The sequence below is a fragment of the Phodopus roborovskii genome, unplaced genomic scaffold (genome assembly GCF_943737965.1).
Source record: "Phodopus roborovskii unplaced genomic scaffold, PHOROB, whole genome shotgun sequence".
Lineage (NCBI taxonomy): Eukaryota > Metazoa > Chordata > Mammalia > Rodentia > Cricetidae > Phodopus > Phodopus roborovskii.
In genome coordinates, this window is record NW_026126645.1 from 136,037 (window position 1) to 148,231 (window position 12,195).

The window sequence follows — 12,195 nt, forward strand, 5'->3', positions numbered from 1 at the left end:
CTCCCCCACTGCTGCAGGGGCCTCCCCCACCTCAGCTGTTCACGCAGGCTGCTTTGGCTTTGTTTTTCTTTCCTGAGCCCACTGTTCGGTCCTCCATGGAATAAAATGCTCTGCAGTGGCAGGCAGAAGGGGAGAGTGGGAAGCGATAAGGACTGCAACCCTGCAGGGGAAAGGAAAACCCACAGCCTTGTGGTAGTTTGATAGTATTTGGCCCCCATAATCTCATAGGGAGGGCACTATTAGGAGGTGTGGCTCTGTTGGCATGGGGAAGGCCTTAGTAGAGGAAGTGTGTCACTGTGGGGGTGGGTTTTGAGGTTTCCTATGCTCAGGATACTGGCCAGTGAGTCAGTTGACTTCCTATTGCCTGCAAGATGTAGCACTCAGTTCAAGTATCTCATCTGCCTACATGCTGCCATGCCCTCCTTCATGATCATAAAGGACTGAAACGTGATCAACATAATCCAGCCACCCTCAATGAGATGTTTTCTTTATAAGAGTTGTCAGGGTCATGGTGTCTCTTCACAGCAATAGAAACCCTAAAGCATTAAGCCTACAAAGGCAGGCAGGGAGTGGGGGACATGGCACAGAATGCCTGACCAGCTCATTGTCATGGCTGCTTTAGGAAAGAGAGCGCAGAATCTCTTCTTTCTTTTCTTTCCCTTCCTTCCCTCCTTCCTTTTTTTCTTTGACCTTTTTGAGACAGGGTTTCTCTGTAGCTTTGAAGCCAATGCCGGGTTAGAGCTTGGAATTTCTATCTATGAGCTTTCTCTAATTCCAGATTGATTCTCCTGTTCACAGGATTCAATTCTAACATATTGATAATATTGAAATATTGTTTTAGGCTGTTCTGTTTTATTGAAAGGCTAGCTCTGGAGTTGGATATGGCTCCCCCTTTGCTTGATCCAAACACGCTTAAAAGTTTCCAGCCAGCCAGGCCGTGGTGACTCAGGCCTTTAGTCCCAGTGCTGGAGAGGCAGAGACAGGTGGAATTCTGTTAGTTCGAGGCCAGCCTGGTCTACAGAGTAAGTTCCAGGACAGCCAAGGATACACAACAAACCCTGTCTTGAACAATCCCCTCAAAAGTTTCCTGTTTGTCCTATGACAGGTGAGCCACCTGATTTTGTGACAGAAAAAAAGAGCAAAGTAAAACAGGCAGATGACAACAAATAGATAATAAATACACATATATATTATGTCAAGATTTTAAAAATTATTATGTGAACATTCTATACCTCAAGATTTATACATTTATTGGGCATTGTTAACCCTACAAGGCTCAAGAGTGGTTAGTCCCTGCCCTAGAGAACATCCAGACATCAGACTCCTCCCACAGAACATTCTAAAGGCAGGACCCAGACCCTCCAGAAGCAGACAGCCATGCTCCACTCAACAAAGTAAAAAGCTCAGCACTTGAAATTCCACCAATCCCCACCCTGAAAATCTACACCCTGGGAAGTTCTGCCCTCCCCTCCCCCTAAGAAACCCTGTATAAATGCTGTCTTCTGCTCAGGTCTCTGCGGCTTCTCACCAGAGCCACCCACCTCGGGGGTTTTGTTTTTGTTTTCCTCCAAATAAATCTCCTGTGTGAGATTTGTTGGGTGGTGTGACTTTGTTGTATCCTTGGCTCCTGACCGCCAGGGTACCTTTCCCTTCAGAGCTGTGACATTTACAGGTACGAAGACCTACTCCCCCAATCAGCCCATCCCACCTCATCATGCTTCCCACCGTCAGCCTTTCCTTCCCCACAACTCCAGCAGATTCCATAGCCCCAGACACAGCTCACACCCGTCAGAAAAACAGCACCCCCTCCTCTGGGCTCCATATTCTGGTCTACAACTTTGGAAGAAAATGTCAGTCTTTATGGGAGGCCAGGCTGCATCTAGGGACCCAAGACCCCAAAAACCCTAGCAGAGACACCCTAATGGATCTGAAGACTGTGTAGTCATCAGAACTCTTGGCTTCTTAGGTCACAAGATCAGAGAGTAAACAGAAAATAAAGGAATACAAATTCAAAAGCTGGAATCAACACCTACACCTATAATCATTCCCAAACCACATGTCTAAATGCCAGTGCAAGAACACAATCAATGACAGAAAGGGCAACATGGCACCATCAGAACCCAGCTGGAACACAGGAAAATGACTTTAAAAATCACTTTATGAAGATGATAGAGGTTCTTGAAGAGGAAATGAAAAGTATCTTAAAGAAATCGAGGAAAATACAAACAAAAAATTGGAAGAAATCACTGGTTAACCCTGACTGTCCTGAGCTGGCTTATGTAAACCAGACTGGCCTTTGAACTCTGAGATTCCCCTGCCTCTGCCTTCTAAGTGCTGGGATTAAAAGTGATGCCCAACATAGGACCTCACAGCCCAGGTTAACTTTGAACTTTGCTTCCATTCATTTTTGTTTATACAACTATTTCTCTATGTCAAGATTTTAAAAACAATTATGTAAACATTCTATACCTAGAACATAGATGTTGGAACTTGCTTCGTGGTGTAGGGTGGACTCATATTCAAAGAGATCAGCCTGCTTCTGCCTCCTGAGTGCTGGGATTTAAGGCATGCGCCACCAGGCCCCATGTGATACCACGTTTGGCATACTGAGGCAGAATTGCGGCAAATTGAGGCCAGACTGGGATGCATAGTGAGTTCTAGGGTACAGAGTGAGAGACATCCTATAAAAAATAAAACCCATAGAATGAGGTAAGTTATATAAGGATTTAAAGACCCGTGTACAAAACTCTTATCCGTCCAGCATAAAAACAAATACGGGTGAAGCATTTGAACAGAGGCTTTTAAAAAGGTACCCAGTGAAGCTGGGGAGATGACTCAGTTGGTAAAGTTCTTGCCATACAAGCATGAGTTTGGATCTCTACCACCCACAAAGAGGATCAGGCCAGGTGCTTCTATCATCCCAAAGTGAGGCAGACATCACTCATCTAGCCAATCATCAAGCTCCAGGTTCAGTGAGAGACCTTGCCTCAAAAAGAATACAGTGATTGAGGGAGGCATGCAATCTGATCTTTACATGTATGTCCCTCCCAACATGTGCATACACAAATACATACAAAGACACACAAATGGCTTACAAAAATGTGAGATATTCAATATCTAGTCACTAGTGAAATGCAAATCAAGACCACAAATGAAGTCACTAGGGTACCCACAATAAAAGTGGCATATGTTGAGGAGAATGTAGAGACGTGGACCCTTCACAGGTCACTAGTGCAAACATTAAGCTACTTAAGAACCTGGCAGATCTTCAGAAAGTTTCCTAACATGTCCACATAGACCTGACACAAAGTGGAAAGCCCAATGTCCGTTAACTAATGAAGACATACATGTGGCATATGTCTACAACATGGACCATCCTAGTCAGAACACCAGTGGAGTGATTTTGCAAGATGAATGGATCTTGAAAGCAATGCTACATTTCAAAAGACCACAGAATCTTTGATTACATTTAAGAAAATGTTCAAAATAGGCAAAACTATTGTAGACAGAGGATTAGTGATTGCCTAGTGGCCAGGGAGGTAGGAATGGGACATAACTGGCAATGAGCTTGTGGCTTTTTGGGGTGGGAAAGGAATGATGAAAATATTCTGGAATTACAGACAGCAGTGACCACCACACAACCATGCACACCACACACTGAACCTCCTGCTTTAAGACAGTCAATGTTGCTTTTCAAGACTGGGTTTCTCTGTACCCTGGGACATGCTCTGTAGACCAGGCTGGCCTAACTCAGAGATAACTTGCCTCTGCCTCCTGAGTGCTGGGATTAAAGGCGTGTGCCACCACTGTCTGGCAACACTGTCAATTTTATGGTGTATTTATCTTTCAAAAAGGGAGAGAGGTTTTTCCTCAGCCATCTCGTGGTCCAACAAATCAAATGAGGCCAAGTCTACCTAGAGGTCACAAGATACAGGGTGTGAAGCCGCTCACCAACAGTCCTTCTGTCTTGAGCGCCTGTTCCAGTGGTTCCCACCCTTCAATCATTCAGTACAGTACCTCATGTTGTGGTGACCCCAAACCATGTTATTATTTTTGTTGCCACTGTGTAACTGTAATTTTGCTGTTATAAATCATGTAAATGTTTCTCATTGTCTTTGGTTCTCATTGTCCTGCAGGTTGCGAACCACAGCTTCAGTTCTAATGATTGTGTTTAAGCAGTGTAGTCCTATTACTCTGGAGGTTCAGCAGGTGAGCAAGCCACAGTTCTAATGAACCACAGGCTGCTGAGGAGTTTCCTGCAAATGAGGTTAGTTTGAAGAACCCTGAAACCCTGACTCTGGGTGAGTAGATTATATCTCCAGAAGACTCAGGCCAATTGGACAATATGAGGTCTATGGAAAAACTTGCTATATATTCCCCCCCCCCTTTTTTTTTTGGTTTTTCAAGGCGGAGTTTCTTTGTAATCTTCTAGTCCCAGAACTGGCTCTGTAGACCAGGCTAGCCTGGAAAACTCACAGATATCTCCCTTCCTCTGCTTTGAGTGTTGGAATTAAAGGTGTATACCACCCACCACCACTCAGCATATCCTTCCTAAGAACAGAGACTGGGCCAGGTGGTAGTAGCACACACCTTTAATTCCAGCACTCATGGGGCAGAGTGTGAGACCAGCCTGGTCTACAGAGTTGAGTTCCAGGACAGCCAGGGCTAGAGAAACCCTATCTGGAAAAAAAACAACCAAAGAACTGAGATTGGAGGTGGAGAGCTGGGGAGTTCTAGAGGACCCAGGTTCAATTCCCAGCACCCACATGGCAGCTTATAATTGTCTGTAACTCCAGTTCTAGGGGATCTGAAACCCATGACAAAACACTAACGTACGTAAAACAAGGGAAAAATAAAGTTAAAAAAAAAAATGAGTAAATAGGTAAAGAATATTTAAAAAGAACTGAAATTAGCTACATGCTTTGAGTTGGGAAGAGTGCACTTATAAGAAAAAAATACTGTTTGCACTATGTCTGTGCACCACATGTGCCTGGTATCCGTGGAAACTGGGAGAGGATATTCGATTCCCTGGAACTGGAGTTAAAGTGCCAGGTATTAGCATGTCATTATGTGCTGGCAACTAAACCTGCATCCTTTGGGGGAGGGGTTCACACTAAGTGCTCCTAACTACTGAGCCTATCTCCAGCCCGCTAGGGTCCACTTTTTGCTGTTGGAATGGTTTTCATGCAGCCAAGTCCATTCTTCAGCTCATGTAGCTTCTGGTGACCTTGAATTCCTGATCTTGACTAAGCCTCCCAAGTGCTCCGGCCACAGTACAAAGTATAGCCAGGCAGCACATGGCTATATTCACTCTTTAGTTCAGAACAGGGCAGACACAGAGCAGGTCAAATAAGCCAAGCCACAGAAATACAAAATTGAAGATCAACACACTATTCCTAATTATTTGGCCACAGGTGACTAGAACAGAAAAATACTTCCAAGGCAGCTAAGACATTTGGACGTAATGACCACTAGAATTGGCCCAAAGACTAGCATAGCAGAGTGGGCTGGATGCAGTCCATGGTTAGGCAAAATGCACAATCTCAATACTGATAAGTAACCCAATTATATCTCCAGTTTTGCTCAAACTCCAAACTGCTAACAGTAACCATGAAGAGAACCCACAGACTCCCGTTAAAATGAAGTGGCCTTTGGATAGGAGTCAAAGACTCTTGACAAATAGTTTGAAAATTCATTTCATTGCTCAGAATGTTGGCAAATTTAACTAAAGCTTCTCATCTTAGTTTCTTAATCCGGAAAGGTGTTCAACACACCAAACCCAAAGGAAGAGAATGGGGCAATTTCTATAGTCTCCCATTATTTCCCTCAAATATAAGCCACATAATTTCTGTTCAAATTGCAGTCACAAAAATCTATTAGAAAGTCTGTATATCTTATACCCTCAGATTAGTGAGTCTATTAACATTGTTGCAAGTCTTTAGTGGTAGAGCACATGATTCATGGTCAAACACAGCAGCACTGCCTCAAGACACAGCAGAGGGATGCACAGCTGTCAGTAATCAAACCTTTGACCTGCTGACCTTTGCATATAATGAACTTTAAGGATTGCTACAACAAAGAACCACTCTTTGCTGCACCCACTTACCATCAGTCAGTCTACTTCTGGGATGCATACCCACATCCACTTACCACTGCGTGTTTGGGAGACTGACTAGAGCCAAGACCATTCAATCAAACCAAGAGTCCTGGGAGCCAGGTTCCTCATTATTGGGAAAAGATCAGAGGCAGCATTCCAAGCCAAACCTTATCCAGCTTTATTAAAGATACTTTCCATAAACAATCATGGTATTTCAGGCAGGACATGGGCAGACAATCATTAACAGTTTACAAGAACTTCCAAACTCCCTTCTTGTATAGACTACCAAAATCAGAAAGCCACTATAAAACCCAGTGAAGTCTTCATTCAATGCTTTGAAAAGGGGAAGAGCTTAGAGTGAGGGTTGACATTTCACATTAAGGATGTTGTTTAACAACTTTTCACAAGCCGACCCTGACTTTCAGAAAAACGAAATGAAAACGGCAGAATTATCATTCTGAAGATCCACAATCTTGTCTATAAAAGGAACCGATGCTCCTTTGAGGATAATTATCACTGCAAAGTCCAGATTGCCCAATAGACCAGCAAAACCAATTTTAGGGGGTCAGGTTCCAACAGGTCTCTGGTTTTAAGGGAGTTAAGTCTATGTTGATGGTACAGGGGGAAGAGGATATAAAAAATGAATTTAGTTTTCCCACACAAGGCATTCTTTGCCATGGTGGCCACATATGTCAACACCAGGACGTCTCTCCTGAGCCAAGAGGAGACCTTTAAATTGTCAAGGAGAGATGCTTTCATCAACCATCATCAATCCATCTTGGGAGACATTTTGCTAGTGACACATGTTCCTTCCCCCCCACCAAAACAATGAAGTGTTCTGTGTGCTAACAACATAGCTTAAAAAAAAAAAAAAGTAAAACAAGATTCTGCATTTTTATAAAACTTGATAAAAAATAGTATTTCAAACTGTACAGTCACCAGAAGTACACAGTTATCAAAATGCACACATCTCACTTGGCATCTCCAGCACCTTCAGCTTTCTGTGCCTAAAACAAAAACAGGTAAAGTCAACATATAAATTAAAATTCATCTTTGCTTATAGTCTATACATGGTTGTCATTGTTTCCATGATAAAATCCAGGTTTTGGGTACTTAAAGACACTAAATAAATCACCACCTCCACTAACTGCCAAGGAAGAGAGATCAAAGACCCCAGGTCCTTGCAGTGTTAAAACTTCATGTACAGCACAGATGGCGCTACAGGACAGGCCAACACAGCCCAGTGCCTTTTAGAGGATGACAGATTTTTACAACTGAGGATTTCAGATAAACGAAAATTGCTTAACAATTTCGGGATCCATAATGACTCATTGAGTGCATGTCCAGTGAAGATTTAGCTACAACTGTACCTGGTCTGTTTTGGCGTCTCCATTTTCTGCAGGATTATTTGCATCCTTGCCAGCATCAGCTTTCCCCTTCTTCCCCTTGGGTACCTTCTCTCCCTTCTAAAACCAAGGAAGGATGGATAGAACAGGTTTTCATTTTGTATACCAGAAGATAACCTACCAAGTTCTGCAAAGCAGGCTTATCTACTGGATACACCCCCTCCACGAAGCTAAATTGTAACTTGTGGCACTCAGCATACAAAGTCATTTAAACGTGAATTATAGAATACATTAGCTAGAAATCCTTATTTAAATCAAGTGGAGTTTTCTGTAATTTGTGCCAAGGATCCTAACATGACAACTATCAGGAATATGGCTATCAAAATAACTTACAACATCCACTGATATAGTCACCATTGTGTTGAATTAGGTTAAGGAGGTGAAGGGCAGTTCTCTTTGTGTGAAAATCACCAAACTAGAATTAGCACTAAAGTCTCTGGGTCCCACTTACCTTTGCAGGGGCCTTTTTAGGCTTGGGCTCTGGCTTTGGAGGAGCAGGTTTCTTATTTTGGTAGGCATAGGGGAAAGAGGAAACTATTAGTATGATGCACCAAAAGAAACAACCCCACCACACCACAGCTAGGAAAGCTCCTGTCATTTGGGGTTGCCTGTCTTTTGCAAACTAAAAGTGCCCTTCCACTTGGGTCATTACCATCAGAACTCAACAGTAGACTCCAGCTGTGCAACACTAGGTGATTTACTCCAAACCAGCCACAAACTATAATTCAATGAAACCGATGGGATCACCAAAATGTTTCCCAACCTCAGGGTTAAGTATAGGAAAGTCAAAGTATATATACACTTACAGCAGACAACCTCGCGGATCTTCTCTGTGGCTATTTAAATAAAATAAAAACAAAGTCAGAAAAATAAGCACAAGCTTCACACCAGTTTCTGCTCCCACATTAAAGAAAGAAACAAAAAGAAGCTCTAGATCGGGGCTGTGGCCAAATCCTACCACAGGAGACCCCTGGTGTTTCACACCCAAGGCCTTGTGCGACAAGCCCTATATGAACAACACTCACCTCGTCCTTCACCTTGGCTTTATCTCCTTTAGTATCCCCTTCAGCCTATAAAAAGAAGACCAAAGTTTGTAACCTCGGAGGTAAATCTCAGTCATCGGGAACTTAACAGAAAGCGACACCACGTTTCCAAGACGTATCCACTCAGATTCTCTTAAAAGTAGCTTTAGTGGGGATCGAGCCCGAGCGAAGCCCGAGGCGCGCACGGAGGACCCCGCAGGTTGGCAGTAAAGCGCGGGAGAAGCTGGAGCGGGGCCGGGAAGCTGGCCGGCGCCACCGCCACCAGCCAGGCAGGAGCAACAGCTGCAGATTGTGCAAACAAACCCCTCCGGAGGCGGAGCCCAGTGCCGTTGCTATGGCAGCCGTCGAGGGCGGGAGCTCGGGGAACTCGTGGGCGGCAGCGCGCGGCCTCTGCGCCGCGAACGTGGGCGGCCGGGGGCGGGGCCCCGCCGAGGCCCCGCCCCTCGCGGCGGCAGTTTTTTGGCGGCAGCGCGCTCCCCCGCCCGCCCAGCCGAGCGCCGCCTTCCCGCCCTTTCGGGTTTGAATCGCCCGCTCGCTCGCCCGCCCCGGAGGAGGGGAGGGGGCTGCCGGTGGGGGAGGGGGCGCGGGCGGCGGAGGAGAGCGGGGTAAACAGCTGCCAACATGGCTCCTCCCGTCGCCGCCGCCGCTCCTCCAATATGGCTTCTGGCGCCCGCGGGCAACGCGCCGCGCAGGATTCGCCCGCGGCCCGACTCGGGCTGGAACGCCGCGCCCGCTCCACCCGCCGAGTTCCGCGCTCGAGGCGAGCGGTGGAAGTGGCGGCGCCCGAGCTCCCGCGCGCTCGCGCCACGTACCTTTCTTTTGGGCATGGCGGCGGCGGGGGACGGCGGCGCAGAACGCGGGGCTGCAGCGGTGCGCGGGTTTGGTCCAGCCGGGGGTCGTTCTCGCTGCTTCTTCACACTGCTCGGGCTCCGGGGGGTTTATAAAGTTTTTATAGCGCTGGGAGCCCCGGACCGGTTAGAACCGGATTTCACCTCCCGCCGCCGCTCATTGGCCCAGCTGGGGTCACGTGGGCGGGGTTTAAACTCACCTCCTCTGGAGTGAGGAGGGGGTGTAGGGGGAGGGGGGAGCGAGACGGTGGCGCGCCTTGGGGGAGGGGGCGCGGTGGGGGAGGCGCGCATTGGAGGCAGTAAAGGAGGGGTCGCGAGGCGGCGGGCTCGGGGATCCGCTCCCGCTGGAGGTGGCTTTTGCAAACTAGCAAGTTCCTTCCACCTTATGCAACCCTGCTACCCACTTCTCCAGGCCGTGCGACACCAGGCGCATCTCGTCCGCTTTCCTTCCTGCTCCCGCTGGGGGCCCCAGAAGAGGGGATTGCGAGGCCTGGCCGCGCTGCCAGCTCCATAGGCGGCGGGAGGAGCGCCGCTTCAGGCGCGGGCGGCCCCTCCAGGGGCCACGGGCTCCAGTGGGATGAGAGCGAGGCGGCTAGCTTGGCGCAGTCGGACGTGCATCCTTTGGAGCTGCCACCTTGGGGAATCCCTCCGTGCGCCTCACCTGGAAAGCAGTCCAGGAGATGGGGGCGTGGGCTTGAAGTGGAGGCTCTGCACACAGGGGCGCCTTTCGGGTACAGCGGGGCAGGTAGGAGCTGTCCTTTCAGCACCTACTGCTCAATCGCCTCCCCAAACGCTAAACAGCCCCCCAACATCGGTCGGGTGGCTTCCTTAAGTCCCTGCACGTCCAGCCCCTTGGACCCCGTCACAGAATGGTGGAGAAAAGCCGCCAACTCGGTGTGCGAGCACTCCCCTCCCCCTAAGCCCTCTGGGTCTGGGATACAGCTAGCCCAGCTGCCCCCACTCGACAGAGGCCACCAAACCTGGGCTTTGCAAATGCCACAGCTGGCGAAATCCCTCCCAACACACCATCAAGCCGGTTTGCTCCCGCTCGTGTGAGGAAAAAGCCGTTGAAGGGAAGCTCCGGAAGATTAGGAAACAAGTAGATGAACAGGTGTGATGGCCAAGGGGCCCTTCCAGGGCACCCCAACCCGAAGCCCAGCGGTCTAGAGCTAGCCAAGCGCACACGGGGGGTGGTGCCAATCGCAGAAGCAAAGCAAGGTGTTCGTTAGTTACTAAACAAATCTTACACCTAAGATGTTTTTTTAAATTCTATTTGACACCCAGAACATAACCAGCTAAACATCTGCAACAGGGTGTTTGGCGCTCAGGTGGAAGACACATAAATAGGTCCCACCTTATTTTTTGAGGCAAGGGTTGAAGCTAGTTTGCACCAGCCATACCAGCAGAAAGAAAACATCCAAGTCAAGCATTTTTCAGCCTTTGCTTCTGGGCAGCAATGGTTCTGTCTCTTCCACTCCCAGTGCCTCCCGAGACAGCTCCCGCCCCCTCCACCCTGTGCACTTTTCCCAGAACACAGGTCCCCAGGCTGGAAGATACCTTCCCCATTAATCACCTGTACTGCACTCCAATGTAAGAGAAAGTCAGCCACGACTCAACAGCCATGCTTGCTGGGCAGATTCCGTTTGCTGCCTCCAGCCTCTCATTCCCGCCTTAATTGTAGGGCTCTGCATTATAGCCACATAATTCATGCCTCCCTAATTAAAGCTGTCAACAGCCTCATTGTAAAGCTGGAAAATGTACAGCACCTGCTCTTGGGGAACTCTGTGCCAGGGAGTGGTTTTGGGGAGTGCCAGGTGTATAGGGGGCCTTGCCAAAGGGTGCATTGATTGGCTTTTGGTTGCAGTGTCAGGATTTTACCCTTGATTCTGAGGATGAATGATGGCCAAAAGCTCACCAGTAACAGGTATCTAGGCACACAATGGGGTGGCAGGGGCAAGGCATAGAAAGTTAGGAACGAGTATGTTTAATGTGGCTTATAATAGTCAACCTCTTCCTGGGAGGGAGGTGCTGGGGAAGGGGTTTACAGACAGAATGAGAAGATCAGAGTGGTATTTGGTGGGTGTTCCTGGCAGTATTTACTGTTCTGGGGGCACCTGAAGCAGAATAGTTGCTCTGCAGACCTTTCTTCAAAGGTAGTAATCTCTCCTCAGCCCTATGGGGAGACAAGATAGGATCTTGTCTCTTCCTGTAAGGCAGCATTGGCCCTCACAGGCTGAGAGCCAGGAGTAAATTCTGCCATGATGAGAGTAAATTGTTTCAGGACCTACTTAGGTTAGTAGGGTCAAAGAGCTGTGAGGAGCCTTGGAGATTGGGAGTGGGAATCAGTTTGAGTTGTCGCGAGAGAAGGAGACAGTCAATCAGGAAATGCTTGGTTCTGTTCAGTCCTGATGTGTTACAAATTGGCCTGTGTTGGATTAGACTCTAGGACCTCTACAGGCCCTTCTGCTACCCCACAGCCATGGAGGGGGTTGGGTCTCACTGGGGAGTGGATCCTGGCCCCATGCCCTGCAAGGGGGAGTAAAGCTTGTGTGGGCTGAGTCAACAATAGGTAATTGGATTGTAATCACCCGCCTGGCTTCCATGAGCCATTGGGGGCGCTGAGCCTTTCAGTGAGCAGTCAGTACTGGTGGGAGGGGGTGGAGATTCAATAGCAAATCCCAGGTGGAGAGCCAAGGGGAGGAGCAGCAGATGGGCAAATTTTCTTCCTGTCCTTCCCACCCCGTTCTTCCCTACTCTTGGAGGCTGGCTGCCTATTAGTTATTTAACACTGGACTCAAATC

General features: G+C 47.9%; 1 protein-coding gene across 1 annotated transcript; it reads right to left on the minus strand.

Annotated features, from left to right (window-relative positions):
- Positions 1 to 6,259: 6,259 nt before the first annotated feature.
- On the minus strand, positions 6,260 to 11,654 carry LOC127213215 (translation initiation factor IF-2-like). The gene is made up of 7 exons (XM_051173525.1): positions 11,625 to 11,654; positions 10,421 to 10,472; positions 9,799 to 10,055; positions 9,595 to 9,738; positions 7,955 to 9,408; positions 7,468 to 7,563; positions 6,260 to 7,104 (listed from the first exon to the last, which is right to left on the minus strand). The coding sequence occupies exons 1-5, from the start codon at positions 11,652 to 11,654 to the stop codon at positions 8,692 to 8,694; spliced, it is 1,200 nt and encodes a 399-aa protein (XP_051029482.1). The 3' UTR covers positions 6,260 to 7,104; positions 7,468 to 7,563; positions 7,955 to 8,691.
- Positions 11,655 to 12,195: the final 541 nt, after the last annotated feature.

Excerpts from the sequence above, each read along its gene's own strand:
- LOC127213215 (XM_051173525.1), bottom strand. The coding sequence starts at position 11,654 with ATGGCAGAATTTACTCCTGGCTCTCAGCCT. Across the intron at positions 10,056-10,420 it reads GGGAGCAAACCGGCTTGATG|GTGAGGCGCACGGAGGGATT; the intron begins GTGTGTTGGGAG and ends ACTGCTTTCCAG. Across the intron at positions 9,409-9,594 it reads CCCTCCTCACTCCAGAGGAG|CCCCGCGTTCTGCGCCGCCG; the intron begins GTGAGTTTAAAC and ends GCACCGCTGCAG.